At 37.3% G+C, this 22,529-nt stretch overlaps 1 protein-coding gene across 1 annotated transcript in view; it reads right to left on the minus strand.

Annotated features, from left to right (window-relative positions):
* LOC6053879 overlaps window positions 1-22,529 on the minus strand; it is a 41,736-nt gene that overhangs the window by 4,505 nt on the left and 14,702 nt on the right. Inside the window, exons 5-6 of the mRNA XM_038258653.1 lie at window positions 8,310-8,628; window positions 8,027-8,227 (exon numbers count right to left, since the gene is read on the minus strand). Coding sequence (XP_038114581.1) covers window positions 8,027-8,227; window positions 8,310-8,628 — 520 coding nt within the window. The remainder of the gene's footprint in view (window positions 1-8,026; window positions 8,228-8,309; window positions 8,629-22,529) is intronic.

The raw sequence follows: 22,529 nt of genomic DNA on the forward strand, positions 1-22,529 counted from the left end.
TATGGAAAATACGGAGCAGTACTTTTGGATTGCAATTTAAATTTTACATCAAAAAAGAATTTTTGGTATTTTTTTAAGTAGTGTTGATTTTTTTTCCAAAATAACACATTAAAAAACCGACGGCATAACTTTGATTGACTGAAATAGCTAAAAAGTTGCAATTTAAACATATTTTAGTAAACAAATTTAAATTTTAATTTACGTATTTTATTTTAGGCAACAGTTTTTTTGTGGAAAAAATCAAAATAAAACTAGCCAAAAATAAATTTCCGTGTGCCTTTTTTTTTAATAGTTCTCATTCACAATACCAACAACTTTGCCGTAGACACCAAAATGATCAGAAAATTCCTCTTAAAGATGTAGATTTCGGAAACCATTTTTGTATGGACAGCTGCCAAAATGTAATGGAGCCGTTGGAAATGATTTTTAATAACTCTGTTAACTTGTCGTTTAGACTTTTGTTGAAAACTACCTCTTGTCGTACGCTTTAAACACTTCAAGTTTAGTATATTTCAAAACAATTCCGGACAAATCCGTATAGTTGGAAATATTTTCAATCGAATATCTTATTTTTCCTTAAGATGAAGCCGTAGATCATTTTCGAAGAAAATTGATCATAAGTTTGTACATATAATTTTCCATACAAATTTGGCAGCTGTTCATACAAAAATTATGTATGAAAATTCAAAAATCTGTATCTTTTGAAGGAATTTTTTGCTCGATTTGGTGTCTTCGGCAAAGTTGTAGGTATGGATATGGACTACACTCAAAAAAAAAAAAAAGATACACGGTAAAAAAATTGTTGATGATTTCATTTTTTGATATGTTTTAGAGGACATCAAACGCCAACTTTTCAGAAATTTCCAGATTGTGCAAAAATTCTTTGACCGAGTTATGAATTTTTTAATCAATACTGTTTTTTTTTCAAAAAAAATAAATTTGGTCGCAAAAATTTTTTAACTTCATTTTTCGATGTAAAATCAAATTTCCAATCAAAAGTACCTTAGTGAAATTTTGATAAAGTGCACCGTTTTCAAGTTAAGGCCATTTTTAGGTAAGATTTTTTTTAATTGTTGCAGTTTTTCATTTTTTAAAATAAGTGCACATGTTTGCCCACGTTTGAAAAAAATATTTTTGAAAGGCTGAGAAAATTCTCTATATTTTGCTTTTTTGAACTTTGTTGATACGACCCTCAGTTGCTGAGATATTGCCATGCAAAGGTTTAAAAACATGAATATTGATGTTTTCTAAGTCTCACCCAAACAACCCAGCGTTTTCTAATGTTGATATCTCAGCAACTAATGGTCCGATTTACAATGTTAAAATATAAAACATTCGTAAAATTTTGCGATCTTTTCGAAAAAAATGGCTTCAGAATTTTTAAACCTAGACTAACATTTTAAAAAGGCGTCATATTAAATATTTGGCCTTTTTGAAATGTTAGTCTTGATTTAAAATATTTTTTTCGAAAATCGGAAATTTTCACGAATGTTTCATATTTTAACATTGTAACGTTAGAAAATGGTGGGTTGTTTGGGTGAGACTTGGAAATTATCAATTTTCATGTTTTTAAACTTTTGCATGGCAATATCTCAGCAACTGAGGGCTTTTCAAAAACATTTTTTTCAAAAGTGAGCAAACATGTGCACTTATTTTAAAAAATGAAAAAGTGCGAATATTTTCAAAAAAGTTACCTAAAAATGACCTTAACTCGAAAACGGTGCAGTTTATCAAAATTTCATTAAAGTACTTTTTGATTGCAAATTTAATTTTACATCGAAAAATGGAGTTGAAAAATGTTTGCGATCAAAATTTCGAATTTTTGAAAAAAAACAGTATTGAATTACAAAATTCATAACTCGGTCAAAGATTTTTTGCACAACCTAGAAATTTCTGAAAAGTTGGCATTTGATGTCCTCTAAAACATATCAAAAAATGAAAAAATAAATAAAAATTGTCTTTTTTTTTGCAAATCAAGTTTTAGTGACAAAAAATTAAACAAAAAATCACCAAAATTTATTTTACCGTGTATATATTTTTTTCACTGTACTCCATATCCATACCTACAACATTACCGAAGACACCAAATCGATCAGAATTTTGAATTTTCATGTATCGTTTTTATATGGACAGCTGCCAAATTTGTTTGAAAAATTATAGCATAGCATAGCATAGCATTGGTGTCTACCCGTAGCTGCTACTTCGTTATTGACCAGGACCCCCAAACATTGCTCCGTGGACCACAGATGAAAAGTAGGAACCAATCATCACCCCTTCGCAATTTTCAAAGGTCCCTATCGTGCTGATCAATACCGACGCCGGCCACGACCAGTGGTAAGACACGGGGAAGTGGATGGGAATGTTAGCCGATACTTGAGTGATGGGACCGCCAAATCGACTACGTCTCCGACAAAGTATCACATGAGTTTTGAGGGGTTAGTAAGATGGGTATGAGGTCAGGATTCACTGTGGTAGGTGATGCGACCATGAGCAATTTGTTTATCGGTTGAAATTTTTAAAAATCTTAGGCAGCCGGCTGCGGAAAGATACCTATCTAGGGATTAAAATATAGTATTAATTCGACCGCGATTCTCCAGAAATTCTCCGTCGGCGTGCCTTCCGATCAACGGTGATGTAGGAAGGGCTTCATTCATTAAAATTATTTTATATCATAAGCCTTAAAACATATCCGTCGACGTGCCTTCCGATCCTCAATGATATGGAAAGGACTTAATCCAGCAATACGACTTGCTTGTCTCAAAAAACAAAAATTGGATCGTTTCTATCGAAAACTATATAAAGAGAACAAAAATAAAATTCATCGGCCAACGAACGCGCGAACAAAAAATAAATGAAAAAAGAAGAAGAAGAAATCCAATCACCCCATGTACACAAATAGCGACACAAAAGAGACGGAAAATAAAACGAAAAAACAGGACTGAGCGTCCACACAGGCACCGCACTACTGATGCCATTATTTAATTATAATGATCACTCGAACAGCGACACAAAAGAGACGGAAAATAGCACGAAAAAACAGGACTGAGCGTCCACACAGGCACCGCACTACTGATGCCATTATTTAATTATAATGACCAATCACCCCATGCACTCGAATAGCGACACAAAAGAGACGGAAAATAACACGAAAAAACAGGACTGAGCGTCCACACAGGCACCGCACTACTGATGCCATTATTTAATTATAATGATCACTCGAACAGCGACACAAAAGAGACGGAAAATAGCACGAAAAAACAGGACTGAGCGTCCACACAGGCACCGCACTACTGATGCCATTATTTAATTATAATGACCAATCACCCCATGCACTCGAATAGCGACACAAAAGAGACGGAAAATAACACGAAAAAACAGGACTGAGCGTCCACACAGGCACCGCACTACTGATGCCATTATTTAATTATAATGATCACTCGAACAGCGACACAAAAGAGACGGAAAATAGCACGAAAAAACAGGACTGAGCGTCCACACAGGCACCGCACTACTGATGCCATTATTTAATTATAATGACCAATCACCCCATGCACTCGAATAGCGACACAAAAGAGACGGAAAATAACACGAAAAAACAGGACTGAGCGTCCACACAGGCACCGCACTACTGATGCCATTATTTAATTATAATGACCAATCACCCCATGCACTCGAATAGCGACACAAAAGAGACGGAAAATAACACGAAAAAACAGGACTGAGCGTCCACACAGGCACCGCACTACTGATGCCATTATTTAATTATAATGATCACTCGAACAGCGACACAAAAGAGACGGAAAATAGCACGAAAAACAGGACTGAGCGTCCACACAGGCACCGCACTACTGATGCCATTATTTAATTATAATGATCACTCGAATAGCGACACAAAAGAGACGGAAAATAACACGAAAAAACAGGACTGAGCGTCCACACAGGCACCGCACTACTGATGCCATTATTTAATTATAATGACCAATCACCCCATGCACTCGAATAGCGACACAAAAGAGACGGAAAATAACACGAAAAAACAGGACTGAGCGTCCACACAGGCACCGCACTACTGATGCCATTATTTAATTATAATGATCACTCGAATAGCGACACAAAAGAGACGGAAAATAACACGAAAAAACAGGACTGAGCGTCCACACAGGCACCGCACTACTGATGCCATTATTTAATTATAATGATCACTCGAACAGCGACACAAAAGAGACGGAAAATAGCACGAAAAAACAGGACTGAGCGTCCACACAGGCACCGCACTACTGATGCCATTATTTAATTATAATGATCACTCGAATAGCGACACAAAAGAGACGGAAAATAACACGAAAAACAGGACTGAGCGTCCACACAGGCACCGCACTACTGATGCCATTATTTAATTATAATGATCACTCGAACAGCGACACAAAAGAGACGGAAAATAGCACGAAAAACAGGACTGAGCGTCCACACAGGCACCGCACTACTGATGCCATTATTTAATTATAATGACCAATCACCCCATGCACTCGAATAGCGACACAAAAGAGACGGAAAATAACACGAAAAACAGGACTGAGCGTCCACACAGGCACCGCACTACTGATGCCATTATTTAATTATAATGATCACTCGAACAGCGACACAAAAGAGACGGAAAATAGCACGAAAAACAGGACTGAGCGTCCACACAGGCACCGCACTACTGATGCCATTATTTAATTATAATGACCAATCACCCCATGCACTCGAATAGCGACACAAAAGAGACGGAAAATAACACGAAAAACAGGACTGAGCGTCCACACAGGCACCGCACTACTGATGCCATTATTTAATTATAATGATCACTCGAATAGCGACACAAAAGAGACGGAAAATAACACGAAAAAACAGGACTGAGCGTCCACACAGGCACCGCACTACTGATGCCATTATTTAATTATAATGATCACTCGAACAGCGACACAAAAGAGACGGAAAATAGCACGAAAAACAGGACTGAGCGTCCACACAGGCACCGCACTACTGATGCCATTATTTAATTATAATGACCAATCACCCCATGCACTCGAATAGCGACACAAAAGAGACGGAAAATAACACGAAAAAACAGGACTGAGCGTCCACACAGGCACCGCACTACTGATGCCATTATTTAATTATAATGATCACTCGAATAGCGACACAAAAGAGACGGAAAATAACACGAAAAAACAGGACTGAGCGTCCACACAGGCACCGCACTACTGATGCCATTATTTAATTATAATGATCACTCGAACAGCGACACAAAAGAGACGGAAAATAGCACGAAAAAACAGGACTGAGCGTCCACACAGGCACCGCACTACTGATGCCATTATTTAATTATAATGACCAATCACCCCATGCACTCGAATAGCGACACAAAAGAGACGGAAAATAACACGAAAAAACAGGACTGAGCGTCCACACAGGCACCGCACTACTGATGCCATTATTTAATTATAATGATCACTCGAATAGCGACACAAAAGAGACGGAAAATAACACGAAAAAACAGGACTGAGCGTCCACACAGGCACCGCACTACTGATGCCATTATTTAATTATAATGATCACTCGAACAGCGACACAAAAGAGACGGAAAATAGCACGAAAAAACAGGACTGAGCGTCCACACAGGCACCGCACTACTGATGCCATTATTTAATTATAATGATCACTCGAATAGCGACACAAAAGAGACGGAAAATAACACGAAAAAACAGGACTGAGCGTCCACACAGGCACCGCACTACTGATGCCATTATTTAATTATAATGATCACTCGAATAGCGACACAAAAGAGACGGAAAATAACACGAAAAAACAGGACTGAGCGTCCACACAGGCACCGCACTACTGATGCCATTATTTAATTATAATGATCACTCGAACAGCGACACAAAAGAGACGGAAAATAGCACGAAAAAACAGGACTGAGCGTCCACACAGGCACCGCACTACTGATGCCATTATTTAATTATAATGATCACTCGAATAGCGACACAAAAGAGACGGAAAATAACACGAAAAACAGGACTGAGCGTCCACACAGGCACCGCACTACTGATGCCATTATTTAATTATAATGATCACTCGAACAGCGACACAAAAGAGACGGAAAATAGCACGAAAAACAGGACTGAGCGTCCACACAGGCACCGCACTACTGATGCCATTATTTAATTATAATGATCACTCGAATAGCGACACAAAAGAGACGGAAAATAACACGAAAAAACAGGACTGAGCGTCCACACAGGCACCGCACTACTGATGCCATTATTTAATTATAATGACCAATCACCCCATGCACTCGAATAGCGACACAAAGAGACGGAAAATAACACGAAAAACAGGACTGAGCGTCCACACAGGCACCGCACTACTGATGCCATTATTTAATTATAATGATCACTCGAATAGCGACACAAAAGAGACGGAAAATAACACGAAAAAACAGGACTGAGCGTCCACACAGGCACCGCACTACTGATGCCATTATTTAATTATAATGATCACTCGAACAGCGACACAAAAGAGACGGAAAATAGCACGAAAAAACAGGACTGAGCGTCCACACAGGCACCGCACTACTGATGCCATTATTTAATTATAATGATCACTCGAATAGCGACACAAAAGAGACGGAAAATAACACGAAAAACAGGACTGAGCGTCCACACAGGCACCGCACTACTGATGCCATTATTTAATTATAATGATCACTCGAACAGCGACACAAAAGAGACGGAAAATAGCACGAAAAACAGGACTGAGCGTCCACACAGGCACCGCACTACTGATGCCATTATTTAATTATAATGATCACTCGAATAGCGACACAAAAGAGACGGAAAATAACACGAAAAAACAGGACTGAGCGTCCACACAGGCACCGCACTACTGATGCCATTATTTAATTATAATGATCACTCGAACAGCGACACAAAGAGACGGAAAATAGCACGAAAAAACAGGACTGAGCGTCCACACAGGCACCGCACTACTGATGCCATTATTTAATTATAATGACCAATCACCCCATGCACTCGAATAGCGACACAAAAGAGACGGAAAATAACACGAAAAAACAGGACTGAGCGTCCACACAGGCACCGCACTACTGATGCCATTATTTAATTATAATGATCACTCGAATAGCGACACAAAAGAGACGGAAAATAACACGAAAAACAGGACTGAGCGTCCACACAGGCACCGCACTACTGATGCCATTATTTAATTATAATGATCACTCGAACAGCGACACAAAAGAGACGGAAAATAGCACGAAAAAACAGGACTGAGCGTCCACACAGGCACCGCACTACTGATGCCATTATTTAATTATAATGACCAATCACCCCATGCACTCGAATAGCGACACAAAAGAGACGGAAAATAACACGAAAAAACAGGACTGAGCGTCCACACAGGCACCGCACTACTGATGCCATTATTTAATTATAATGATCACTCGAACAGCGACACAAAAGAGACGGAAAATAGCACGAAAAAACAGGACTGAGCGTCCACACAGGCACCGCACTACTGAAATTTGTTTGAAAAATTATATGGACAAACTAATGATGCAAAATGGCTTCTTTGGGCATACCGAAGGCACCAAAAAAGTTTCAGTCGGATTAAAAAATACAAAAATTAAAATTCTAAAAAAAAGACCGATTTTTTAGAGAATTGCTCCACTGAAAAACGCAAAACAAAAAATCATGGCAATGATGAAGGTCCTCACATTAAATCTGTATTATTTTGACGAAAAAGATATTGTGTATAATATGTTTATAGGACCTTTTCATATAAAACTCTAGAAATGCATGATAAAGCCGCAAAAATAGTACCAACTCTCAGTCATATTATTCTTCTGACAATTTGCTCATCTTGAACGGAAGCTATTTTCCCGATTCCGTAGCAAATTAACTATTGTTATCGTGAAAATTACCAATCTCAACAAACGCTACTCGCTCCCTCCCCAATCACTTACCGAGGTGACGGTGTTCTTTTCCAAGTTGCCCGGCGCCATCGACAGGTTGTTCCGCGGCGAAATGGGCAGTGGGCGCGCGTTCGTGGCCCCATCCCCGGGGTAGGACGTCTTGTAGACCGAGTCGCCTTGAAATTCCACTTCCGGTGCTTTGTAGCACGAAACCGGCTTGCAGGTCTGACGCCGGGCCGGTTGCACGTACCGCTGGAGGGGGGGGTGTTCATAGTGGGTGAAGTGATGAGGATAATTGGTTTCGGGGCGAATTGGGATCGGGGGCCACACTTACCACCTTCTTCATCGGAACACAGTCGGGACGTCCGCAGGAGCAGTTGTAGCACTGCTGCTGAATGTGGCCCTGGGAGCGCTGCCTTGGCACGTTGGCCGAGGCCGGACTTCCGCCGCAGCATTCGGCCATGGCCGGTTCCGAGGCTGAGGGAACACACGGGTTGCAGCAGCCGGATTCCGGCACTACAAAGTCACACGGTACTCCATCGTCGTCGCACACTCCTCCACACGGTACCTCTGGGGCGGCGACGCAGGCAGGTTCTTCAAGGCAGATGTTGCTACGGTGGGACACACACAGTGAGTGTTCCGGGTTACATTTTGTGCAAGTTCATGATTTATTTAGAGTCTCTCTTTTTTTTCTTTCTTATATTTTTGTTATTTGGTCGATAAAAACTTCATTAGGGCAGGCCAGGTCTAGCACACGTAGCTCGCGGGGCCAACTGCAAACGGAACGGGGAAGCCAGCGGCACCTGACCTCGCGAGTCCATCAAGCGCCGCCGATGACGTGAGAACAGAGATACCAGCACTAGGACGACTTACCCGGCTTCGCAATTTTCCATTTCGATCTAGCTTGACAGGTGGCGGCACACAGAGGAGCAGGAGAAGCGGAACAAACACAGTGCTGGAATTACGAACCCAAAAATTCCGGAACTTGTAATTTCGAACGGCCTTCGCGGATGAGAGGCGTAAAATTTTCCTTCGCTCGTGACAGATTTGGTGAAAAGATTAACAGTTTCCAGGTCTCTTGGATAGTCACAGCTTGCTTCGACGCGATGCTCCAAGGCTCGCACACACGCTATTGCACTATTAAAGGAAGCACGTGTTCGCCGCAGGTTAGGTTAGGCACGAAAGAACGCGCGCGCGGGAATAATGCTGCTGACCTAAAAAAAGCCCTCCCCCCCTGCATAATGTTCTTCCTGGGGTAGGTCTTTCCTAACTCCAAAGTACCGCCCGAAGAGGGCACGTCCCGGAAAGATTACAACATATAGGTAAATATAGAAGGTTTGCGCTGGGTGAAGAATTGCGAAACTCGACGAGTCCAGGAAAATGGGGGCATTTCAACCTACATAGCTAAACTATCCAACATAAAATGCACACAAGAAAATGCAAACAGTTGTGGGTAAACACACAACAGTCGGAAAGTTAGCAGACGGCGACGCCGACAACGGATTTGTTAATAATTCATATTTTGGAAGCGTCTCGTGAAACCGAAATTGAGTTGTTTTGCGAGGTAGGTCACTTCAGAAGATATTTTTTCTAAGTATTGTACAAAAAAAGTCGTTTATTCCATTAACAACGTAGAGTAGTAAATATGCAATTCAAAGGAAAGCAGAGTGAAATGGACTGAGATTTGCACTAGAGATATCGGATAAGCAAGGTTACCCTCAATAGAACCGCCTCTTCTGTGCTACAGCGTTGCATATGGGTTGTTCTGATTCGAAGGTCTTTTACACCTGATTTGCGAAACTGATATCAGTTTGATTTATACGTTTCTAATTTTAGATCAGGAAATGGCATCAGGATTAACTAGAGTGACTTTTCATTTTGATTTACATTGATTTATAATTTGAATCATTTCGTGTAGCTTCATTCAAAGTTCAAAGTATGCTTAGTTGTAAATGCGTTTACATAACATTAAATGTTCTAAACATTAACATTTCAGTAACAATTTGTTTTCCGCGTAAGACATAAAGTTTTAATATCTGATAACTTTATACAGGGATTCCACGTCAAGCCAGGATCCTGGATCCTGCTAAAAAGTGCTCCAATTTGGCCAAAATTTGGCATGGGCAAAGTATTTAAACCAGTTTTTTGTTTGTTTGGCGATTAGGGTGTTTCTATTAAAAATAGTTGTTGTTTATTTTATTAACGTGACTTTAACCTAAAATCGTCACTTCTATACAAATGAATGGTTCAACAAATTTTGAGCGAAAGCGGTTAAGGTTTAAGATCCGTTCATGCAAACTCGTCTTCTTTAAATCGTTAATAATTCGTCAGGGTTAACTCGGATCGTTTTGCGGTCTTCTTGACGATTATCCGACACATTTAACGCAACCTTTTGGCAGAATTTTGAAATATTTGCTTTTCTCCATACATTTTTTTGAATTTTTCCATGCAAACTTCAACGAAAAAAGCACTGACGAACCTGCTTAACCCTTAACCGATTTGGCTCAAAATTGGCACAGTTACTTATTTTTACTTAAAGAATCGAGCCTGGGAGTTTCTTTTAAGATTTAAATTTTTGTGCAATCAGCTGAAATGAATTTAGATGCATTTCCCTGCTTGCAGAATCTTTTTAGCAAGGTTTAGTAATATTTTCATTCGCTGTAGTAAAATTTTTATTTCAATTTTATTTCAAAGGTATAATTTCAAAATAAATTAAAAGAATCAAGCTTTGTTTTATTCAAAATAAAGGGAAGAGTATTTTTAATCTTTCAAATCTCCTTTTGAAAACATTTTACCGATATTTGATTGTTTGGGTGAATGATTCCCGTGAATGTTTAGAATACCACCTATTCTGTTTTCTGTTCTGATTTTGAATAAAAATTTTGATTTCGTTGCAAATTGTATTATTTTTTCTATTTCTTTTAAATTAAAGTTTCGAAAAGAGAGATGAAAACCTTAAAAATTATTTGGAATGGGCTAAATGTCGCAGAAAATTGAAACTATTTTACTCATTTTGTCTGGAAAAGATTGTTAAATCCTGCTTTGATATAAAACTCAATAAAATGCAAACTGATAAAACAGAAGCAAAACAGCGAAAACCTTGAAGACTAGTTGAATATCAAAAAGGAAGTCCAATAAATGAGAATACTAAAGCTCTACATTTTGTTTCAAAATATAAATTGTGAAGATTTCTTCATATATTAAAGAATAATATATAATGAAGTATAAAAAGTAGTTTCTGTGATTCAAACATAACATTTTCAGAGTTATTTTAACATTTATCACGTTCCGTGAATTTTGCGTGAAATTTGATGATTTAAAATTGAGGTCCCCGTGAAATTTGCTATTTTTGAGCGTGAAAAATCACTAAGCCTAGTTATAAAGTAAATGAAGACAGATCTGCACTACACGATAAATTGGACCAAGTCCACTCTTTAAAAAAAATGGTCAAATTGACAAAAAGACAAAAGATTTTTGTTCTTTTTATCTCATTTAGTCTAATTATTAAAACTACAAAAAAGGTTTAATTGTAACTAGTGTTTAGCTTATCCAATTACCATTTTGTTTTTAAATTCTTCTTGTTTTATCATCTGTTTTCCCAGAAAGAAATTTTCACACACATTTTTGTATGAAAAAATTGAAACACATTCATAAACTTTGATTTATTTAAAACCCAGACAAAAAATATAATTTATGCAACCATTTCAATGTATTTAAGGCCGTTGCAATTATTTTTCATACAAAAATGATGTATGAAAATGTAAAAATCTGTATCTTTTTAAGGAATTTTTTGATCGATTTGGTGTCTTTGGCAATGTTTTAGGTATGAATAAGGACTGCACTGAAAAAATGATACACGGTAAATAAATTAGGTGATTTTTTATTCAACTTTTTGTCAGCTTGATTTGCAAAAAAAAAAACATTTTTTTATGTTTTAGGGGTCATCAAATGCCAACTTTTCAGAAATTTCCAGGTAGTGCAAAAAATCTTTGACCGAGTTAAGAATTTTTGAATCAATACAGATTAAAAAAAAAAAATGAAAATATTGGTCGCTAAAAATTTTCAACTTCATTGTTCGATGTAAAATTAAATTTGAAATCAAAAAGTACTTTAGGGACTATCCACAAACCACGTGGACATTTTTTGGAAATCAAATTTGATTTTACATCGAAAAATGAAGTTGAAAAACTATTGCGACCAATATTTCAATTTTTTGAAAAAATCAGTATTGGTTAAAAAATTCTTAACTCGGTCAAAGATTTGTTGCACAACCTGAAAATTTCTGAAAAGCTTGCATTTGATGTCCTCTAAAACTTCAAAAATTAAAAATAGTGTTTTTTGCAATCAAGTTTTAGCGACAAAAAATACCATTAAAAATCACCATTTTTTTTAACCGTGTTTAATTTTTTTCAGTGTAGTCCATATCCATACCTAAAACTTTGCTGAAGACACCAAATTGATCAAAAAATTCCTTCAAAAGATACAGATTTTTGAATTTTCATATATCATTTTTGTATGGACAGCTGCCAAATTTGTATGGAAAATTATATGAACGAACTAATGATGCAAAATGGCTTCTTTGGGCATACCGAAGGCACCAAAAAAGATTCAGCCTGATTAAAAAATACAAAAATTACAATTAAAAAAAAAAAGATCGATTTCGTAGAGAAAAAAAATAAATTAAAAATGAAATAACATTGCACGAAATTGGGATTTGATTATAAAATAAAGGTAAGGTAAAAACCGTGGACAATCCCAGAGCTAAAATAAAAAAAATAATCGATGATACCTGTCACCTTTCGGAAAAGTATTCCCAAGATTTGGACTCGTTCAGCCTTTGCGTGCACGCGAGCCGTTTTACAGCGTCGATGAAAATTTGAATTTTCTGTGCAATTCGTGCCACTTCCTCCTCTCTCTCTCTCTAGCTCCTTCTAGATCGAAAACTGGAACATTGCGAAGCCATCTCAGATTTGGTGGATTTCAGTTGTGACACATAATATTCCATATTTAGTTTCGAATTACACACCACCGTCAGCTTGCGCCAGCACGAAACAATACTTTGAATTAATAACACTTTCACTTTCGATTGACCTTATTCCAGAAGCATAATTTATTGCGGCAGCAACAGCAGAACCAGGTGTTGGTGGTGTTGGTTACACTTCGGGCCACCCTAATCAATAACTGAAATTCCAACCCCAAACGGCCGATACTGGCGTGAGGCAACACACTCTATAACAAATGCCCCCTCTCACATCAGCCTATGTGACCTTTTTGCACCAAACAAAACAAGACTGTCTACTCCGCTAATAAGGTCACATCTAATCTAAACTATTCTAAATTAACGTCTACGCCGAGCAAGAACACGCGGAAGTGTGTATTTTCGTCGAAACGCCCGCGCGCGCGCTCGTGTCACTATAGCGTGCAAAGTTCCGTTTTCGCGAAGGACAACCGTTTTTTGAAAAAAACTAAAGCAAAGTATGAAGAGAAGAGCCACGGCGGCGGGAGTCACCATCTGCCGACGGCGACGTGCAGCGAGTGACTGCCCACGTTGGGGTTGATCAGGGTATTTTCCAGCCCAAACTAACTAAGCAAGAGAGGTAAAGTGCGAGAGAGAGAGACCTGACCTGGCATTGAGCGCCTTTCGTGACCTCCACCCCTTGTTTTGGGCACGAAAATCATAAAGGATTCGGAAAATACGGGAGCTTTTTTTCATTTTTATTTTTGGTTTCGGGGTTGATCTTTGAGAGTGGTGCGGAATTTTGGTTTTAAGATTGTAGCGCATTCTGTTGCTTAGTCTGGAGTTTGGTATTAATAACTAATTAAAAACTGTACAGTTAAAGAGATGGATTAACACAAAAAATCCTTTCTTTAAATATAACATAAAAAAAGACAACAACTGACGTAAATTGATGCAGCTACCCTAAAGTTAGGCTATTTCCGTTACACATCAACAAATCTACAGTTATACATAGTTAGTGACGTCTGGCATAAGGAGACCGGTGAAGGAAAACTCACAAACACACACCCACACGAACACACGATAGGGTGCTTCTTTTCGGTCCACCCTCGCGTTCGTTTCCCCTCGTCGGTTCCACGGATGAGTGATTCCGGTACACCCTGACTGGGCGCAGAGGCAAGTCAAATAAGTGGTGATGTCCTTTGGAATCACACAAATGTTAAATACATTTTTAAGAGACCCGTTTTTGAGTTGATCTTTACTCTCGATGTTTTTTTTATCGAAATTTATTAGGCCTGAAACAACATGGGATTTAATTCGTAAAATTATTTTTTTTTCAATAAGGTAAACTTTTGAGCACATTTGCCATTTTTGTGAATTTTTGGCGTGTATGCCATTTTTTCAAAATTGAACCTTTTAAGAGTAGGTAGTAGGTCCGATTTACAATGTTAAAACATGAAACATTCGTGAAATTTTCTGATATTTTCGAAAAAAATATTTTCAAAAATTTTAAATCAAGACTAACATTTTAAACGGGCCAAACATTCAATATTACGCCCATGTTAAATGTTAGTCTTGATTTAATTTTTTTGAAAATATTATATTCGAAAAGATCGGAAAAGTTTACGAATGTTTCATGTTTTAACATTGTAAATCGGATTTATAGTTGCTGAGATATCGACATTAAAAAATGGTGGGTTGTTTGGGTAAGACTTAGAAAACATCAATTTTCCTGTTTTTTAACCTTTGCATTGCAATATCTCAGCAAACAAAGGTCGCATCAACAAAGTCCGAAAAAGCAAAATATAGAGAATTTTCTCAGCTTTTCAAAAATATTTTTTCCAAAAGTGTGCAAACATGTGCACTATTTAAAAAATTTAAAAAAAAAACTGCGACTATTTTCAAAAAAGTTACCTAAAAATGGCTATAACTTGAAAACGGTGCACTTTAACAAAATTTCACTTAGGTACTTTTTGATTGCAAATTCAATTTTACATCGAAAAATGAAGTTGAAAAATTTTTGCGACCAATATTAGCATAAGCATAAGCATAGGTGCCCACCCGCAGTTGCTACTCCGTTATTGACCAGGACCTCCAGAAGTTACATCCACGAGCCGTGGAAGATGAGTGGGTGCTATCTTTCCTCGCTTCGCAACTTCTCAAAGGCCCCTATCATGCTGATCAATACCGGCGCCGGCCACGACCAGTGGTAGGGTCACGGGGAAGTGGATGGGAATGTTAGTCCGATACTTGAGTGACAGAGACCGCCCAATCGACTGCATCTCCGACAAAGTATCACATGAGTTTTGAGGGGGTTAGTAGATGGGTATGAGGTCAGGATTCACGAGTGGCAGTGATGTGACCATGAGCATTTTGTTTATCGATTGAAAATTTTAAATCTTAGGCAGCCGGCTGCGGAAAGATAGATAATTGATTATTTAAAAAAATATATTATAGAACGCGTGTCAGCCGAGCTGTAGTGCTATGGGCTGGACTTATCAGTATATTTTTACTGTTTTTACAATTTAGATAACGCGAGCAAATTTCAAAAATAGTAAATAAATGACGCTTTACTTTTCATAAAATCGATAGTTTGATGGGTGAATACTAAAACTGCCAGTTGGAATAAATTTTTACGATCATTTACGACGAAAATTATCGCGAAAAAACAGGACTGCGCGTCCCCAGAAGCACTGTACTTATGATGTCATTATTCAATTATAATAACCAATCACCCCATGCACACAAACAGCGACACAAAAGAAATGAAAATGAGCATGCAAAAACAAGACAGCACGTCCCCGTGGTCAGCGCACTAATAAAAAAAAATTTTGCGACCAATATTCGATTTAAAAAAAAATCTGTATTGATTCAAAAAATCATAACTCGGTCAAAGATTTTTTGCCCATTCTGGAAATTTCTGAAAAGTTGGCATTTTATGTCCTCTAAAACATATAAAAAAAAATAATAGTGTTTTTTTTTGCAAATCAAGTTTTAGTGACAAAAAGTTAAATTAAAAATCACCAACTTTTTTTATCATTTTTTTTCAGTGTAGTCCATATCCATGCCTACAACTTTGCCGAAGACACCAAATCGATCAAAAAATTCCTTCAAGATACAGATTTTTGAATTTTCACATATCATTTTTGTATGGACAGTTGCCAAATTTGTATGGAAAATTATATGAACAAACTAATGATGCAAAATGGCTTCTTTGGGCATACCGAAGGCACCAAAAAAGTTTCAGCCGAATTAAAAAATACAAAAAAAAATCGAATGGCCGAAATCTCAGAGAATTGCTTAATATGGGTATCAAAATTCATGGTTTTTGATACTGAACATGAAAATAGCCATTTCGATCAAGATTTCGACAGTAGTGGCCACAACCTGGAGTTGCCAGCGCCCTCATGGAAGGTTCACCTTGGGGGAACATTTATGGCAATGTTGCCGACAAATCTATGAAACAAAATAAAATAATCTTAAAATAAATTGAGAATTTCACTAGCAATCCAAAAACATCAACAATCTCATTACACTCAACCCCCGGTGGTTGGTCACTTTTTCGTTTGACACTTTTTCAGTTTGTACCCCGTTGGTTGGTCAAAGTCAAACTAAAAAGTGACGGACTGTCACTTTTTACACGGCGCTCACGCACACTATCAAAACAAACGCTCAGTAGTGTGTGTGAACTCCGTGTAAAAGGGGTGTCAAACTAAAAAATGACCCCGTTCGTTTGACAACAGTTGGTGTCAAGCCATCGGGGTTTGAGTGTACAATTGTTTGGTCCTATGTCTTTCGGTTATGTCTCTGACATACCATCTTGAACTTTTGTTTATTCAAGGTCAAACATTAAAACGAACGTCAAAAAGCGACGTGCGATAAAATAGCACGGCAGCGTCGATATGTTTTGGGGGACTAAAAAAGAGATCTTTTGTGCCATAGAGCTTTATGACGTTTCGCGTACGCACACTAGCGCACCATTTGATTTTGCTGGTTGACAAAATTTAACCTCACTTTATTTTCGTGTACCGTAAACTGGGGTGACTTTGATAGCCCGGGGTGACTTTGATAGGTTTTTCAAATGCCCGTCAAATTAATATTTAAACATTTTTGAGAATTTTGAGTATGTAAGCATTAAGGGAAAGCTTATTATCGAACATATCTCGGATTAGTTTTCAAAAAGACGTAAAAGCCAATGGTAAACAAAGCCTTTTTTGCTTCGGTATTCGATCAACTTACGATAAACCAATTTCAAAAATGCTTAAGATTGTTCATCTACACTTCTTTCAAGTGCCCCAAAATAAAAATAAATGAAATTTTGATACAGTTTGGAGAATAACGAATATTAGTGTCGGAGGTCACGATGGCTCTTACGGCTTTTTGAAAACACACCCGAGATATATGCAAAAATGTGACTGTTACATTGGATGTATCAAAAATAGTGGCCAAATCAAATTTCTATCAATGTCACCCCGGGTTATCAAAGTCACCCCAGTTTACGGTACATACACGCAATACATACGCATGTAGATTACTCTATTGTGCGTGATAATGCAAAATATCGTCTGGACAACACAAATATAAAAATGTTGTTTCAAAGCAAAATCAAATTGGCAGTCGAGAAGGGCTTTTACATTTTTTTTGTGAAATGTACCGTTTTCAAGTTATAGCTACTTTTAGGTATACATTTTCGATTTATTAGGTTTTTTAAGTTGAAAAAATAATTCTTGAACGAAAAGCTATTCTGAATCTTTTTTTAGAAGCTTAGAAAATTTCCAATATTTTTTCCCATGGAACTTTGAAAAATCGGGCAATTGGTTTTTGAGATACAGCCTCACAAAGAATTCGAATCGATGAAAATGAATTTCTCTAAGTGTCACCTAATAAGCCAGTAATTTTTAACTGTCGATATCTCGGAAATTTTTGGTCCGATTTTTAATTTTTGAAAAATAAACTTATGCGAAAGTTTCTGATCAGTTCAATAATCATATTTCAAAAACCAAATAAATTCTAAATTCTAAACGAAACGAAACTATTGGCACTACGCCCCCCGGGGCATGGCCTTCCTCTAACGTGGGATTTCTGCTCCAGCGCCTCTGACGAGACAGGAGAAACCGGGACCGACGTTTTACTTCACCATCCGATAGAAGCTCAGTGGATAAGGCGGGAATCGAACCCGCGTCTCATAGCATCATCGGGATCGGCAGCCGAAGCCGCTACCCCTGCGCTACGAGACCCACCTAAATTCTAAATTAAATTAAATAATTAAACCTAAATCCGAAGAATAATAATTAAATTCAACTAAAAAAATTCAGAAACTTCTAAAAATTAAAAAATATTTTTTTTAATTACAAGCATCTAAAATAGAATTATGAAAGAATAAAATCTGGAAAATTCATGAATTAAAAAAAAATCATTTAAGAAATTAAAAAATTAAAATTCTAACAGTTAAAAAAAAAATAAACCATATAAATTTAAATTTTTATTTATTTATTGAGTTTTGAAATTCGGATCTTTTTTTGCAAAATGTTTACATTTTTGAGCTGCTTTTTATTTTTTTTTACACTCGACATTAAAAAAAATCTCTGGAAGTTGCAAAAAGGTTGTACAGTAGACTGGGAATTTAAAAAATGATCAAATCATACCAGAACAAAGTTTTGTTGATGCCTTTGAGACCCAATAATCCCCTAAAATTTGGGGAAACGTGTTTTTTGCTCGGAAATCACGTTTTGTACCAGTTTTGAACACGCTGTATCTTTTGACAGGAGCAAGATAGCACAATACTTTCTTCTAGAAAGTTTTAGAGAATTTCATCAAATTTAGCGCTTTTGTATTGGTTTCAAAAATTTATTGGAAAATAAAAATGTAAAAAAGAGGTTTTTTCCATACTAATTCCCATACGCTTCCAAATTTTAGGGGGTTGTTTAGGGGCCTAAAAGCAACCGAATAAAACATGTTCGGAAAAGTCGACCATCTCGAGCCATCCTAATTGTACAGTCCAGAGCTGAAAATGTCAGGGGTTCTGACGCAAAAATCTGCGACGCATACACGATTTTTTCAGATCCATTCACTGAACCGCAAAACCGTGACATAAACAAACCCGACTCAGTCGTGAGTGCCCTAGCTCACTGAGCAGCTGCAATGCGAGGCAGTAGTCGACCAACGCTCATTCGACGTTGCACGCACACACATAAAGAAACAAGTTTTTACACAATAAGTTGGTATTTATGCGTGGAAATGTAATTTCGAAGATAAGTAATGGTTGTTTTAAGTGTTTTGCACAGTCTAGAACCATTCAATTGCTTAAAAATAGTCAAAATAGTGTTTAGAGAGGATTTTACGAGTCAGTCATACGACACGAATTGTGTGAGTGTAGCTCATTTTTTCACGTCTCTCATTCTCCAGCAGCCGACCGGCACGAGTCAGGCGGCAGTGGTTGAACGAACACAGTAGGCTTACAGTCACATACTAGCAGTGAACTGACATTTTGGTTTGCTTCATGTGTACGCTGGGTTGGAAACATTTTGCAGGCCTGGTACAGTCCATACCCGATTATCCGAAGGCCTTGACAGAACATCACTTCGGATAATCGAATCACCAAAAAAATCTTTTCGTTTTTTAACTGTTGACTCCTAAACTTCTTTAAATTGATTAGGAATTTTTTAATCAAAGAGAGCGGTGATGAAATACTTAAAAAAATGCATTTTAAATTTATTAGGTCAGCCACTAAAATTTGACTTAAATGGAGCCGCAGAACTCAAATTTGATGTTAAAAGTAAGCCCATTGCAAATATTTATTTATATAAGTTTATGTTTGCAACTACCTAAGAATGATAAAAAACACACGATTTTTTTCGTGATTCGATTATCCGAAGTCTTATACTTCGGATAATCGAGTCTGGACTGTATAGTTTTGTAACCTTTTGTAGCATTTCTATAGGCATGAGCACATACCTTTTTTTGTATGGACAGCTGCCAAAATTGTATGGACGAACCATTGATACAGAATTGCTGTTTGGTAATTAGTGAAGACCCCCGCAAAATTATTGCTAAATAAAAATAATATTGTTAAAGATTTCGGTCATAGCTCAAACAGAGTTATTCAACTGAAATCACTAAAATGAGAATCGGCAAATGTGATGGAAACAGGGCCAAATCATTAACTTTCCGAAAATAGGTGCTTTTCCACTAACGTAAGAATCTTAATTATAGCAACATAAATTCTAGAGCAATACCATCAAATTAGGTTAAGCCAGCCCGGGAGCATGTTGACAGCTCCCATACAAACTGAGCGTACCTCTTTTTGTGGGCCCAGTGGACCTAAGATGGTGGCTTTTGATATTATCTAGCCAAACTTTTGAAAATGGCGAATAGTTTGAAAAAATATAGTTTCTGTCTTGTTTTGGTTTAAAACGACAAAATAAGCAGTCTGGAATCATTTTCATGAAAAACTTGTTTAGAGATACGCCACGTTAAAATATTAGCCTAGAACAGTTGAAGTGAGCGTACCGCGAAAGCCGTCACGAAAACAAAGAATCTCATGCAAATTTTGAGTTGCGTATTTAATGGGCGGACTCTGACGAGGCCCACTGGCCATCTGTCGGTGAATACGCGCAACTCACGAAAACTGTCATCTTGGGGTCCGGCTGGGTTAAGCAGTGGCAAGTTTTTTCGCGTCGCGTGACAAATGCCACTCACTGTTAGTTTAAATTTTGGAAAAGTTTTTCGAATGCCAGTTTGGTTGTGCACGGAATTGTCATCAACAAGTAGGTACAAAGAAGAGCGTTTTTTTTGTTGTTGGGGGGATATTATTATTCAAAGTTTTTCTTCTTTTTTTTACCGGAGAAGTAACTGATTGTATAATGTAGTTGGCCTATCGAGGACTACCGTACTTGTGTGTGTGTGTGTGTGTGTGTGTGTGTGATGTGTTAAGATTAAACTAAAGGTGTGTTATATAAGAAGGTTTTATCTGGATAGTTTGGAGATAGAAGATCTTCCTGCTACAGTGTGGTAATTGTCTAATGTGTTGTACCTAGCTACCAGAATGCATCTCTAGCCTAAAATAGATTTTTTTTTGTTCTCTTGATTTTTTGCTTCTGCCTAGTAATTACAACAACTTTTTTAAATTGTTTTGGACCAACCAGTTCAACCGCTTGTTATCGTTCGTGGTTAACAGTTACTGTTACTGTTAGTTCATCGTTATGTGTACCCTCTTCTGCAATCGCCCAACTAAGATGATTCCATTCACAATATGTGTGTTTATGAGACTAGTTATGAATTCAAGTTACGTGCTATATAATCTACTTTCAGTTAAGACCATTGACTGAAAGATAAATGACCAAATTGAATCTCCAACTGATAAGCAGTTTACTATTTATTTGGCATAAAAAAACAAAAAAGATCGAGGATCATAGTGGGAACATCTATTTTCACACTTTCTGTATATACAAATCATTGCAGCAGATAAATAACACAATAAAGATCAAATATTTTAATTCGTTTAGGTTAATAACCGAAAGAAAAATACAATAAAAACATGAAGTTTTCTTTATCATTGATTCCCTATTGTAAAAGTTTAGTTAATTATTCACCGGTACAGAGGCTCTCAACCGATCCTTCTTTTTAACGTTACTTTTCGGTTAATTTGAATAAATACATACGATTTCTCCTTTTTCTATTATTTATAACTTTCCACAATCCGGAGAGGGGCTCCATACAAACCTACATAATGACTCCTACAGCAGGTCAGCTGACTTTTGGATAGATTTAACACGATAGTATTTTTTGTTGTTCTAAATTGGTTACATTTTTTACCACAATTTTTCGTACGTGTCTTATTTTTTCACAGTTTCCCGCCCTCGTTAGGTTTTCGTTTTTTGTTGTTTCGCGTTTTCTTTCTTCGGAGTGCGCCGTCCTCTAACACCAGGAGAAGAAGGGACTCTTGTTTTGGAAGCGCTGTTGGAATGAGAAAAATCGAGCCGAGCCTGGGTTCACCTTCGACCTGTTGTGCAGCGTGCGTCGTTGCGAAAAGGAGAAAAAAAAATTAAAATTGTGTTCAACATGACCGTTGTAAATCATAAAATTTGTAATATTCATTATAAAATGTATTTTTTTTTTCAAACTTCGAAAAGAACCAAGAATCAAGGAACATTTCAAATTGACAGAAGAAAAACCCCATGAAATTATTCCCTCTCCTTTGTTCTGCTGTTCATAAAGTAGTTTCTTGATCCCTTTCCGTCGGGACGAAAACGATAATCTTATCGACGATGACGAGCGATAACTCATTTTTAAAATTTTTCTAATAAAGACTGAATTTATCAATATCACGTTGAATTTCCAATGCTTTTACTTAGAATATATTTTTTGATTACCGTCATCAGGGGTGACATTAGGTCTGGGGGGTGAAATTGGGTCATAAAAATTTCAGCATTTTTGTATGACCCAATCTTACCCCCCAGACCCAATTTCACCACTTTTGACGGTATCCATTAAACATTGCAAATTATGAAAATTTTATTATTTTCGAAAAAATAGGGGATTTTGTGAAAAATTTAGTACTTTACAGAAGAAAAAAACTCTAATACAGTCCAGACTCGA

The sequence above is a fragment of the Culex quinquefasciatus genome, chromosome 3 (genome assembly GCF_015732765.1).
Source record: "Culex quinquefasciatus strain JHB chromosome 3, VPISU_Cqui_1.0_pri_paternal, whole genome shotgun sequence".
Lineage (NCBI taxonomy): Eukaryota > Metazoa > Arthropoda > Insecta > Diptera > Culicidae > Culex > Culex quinquefasciatus.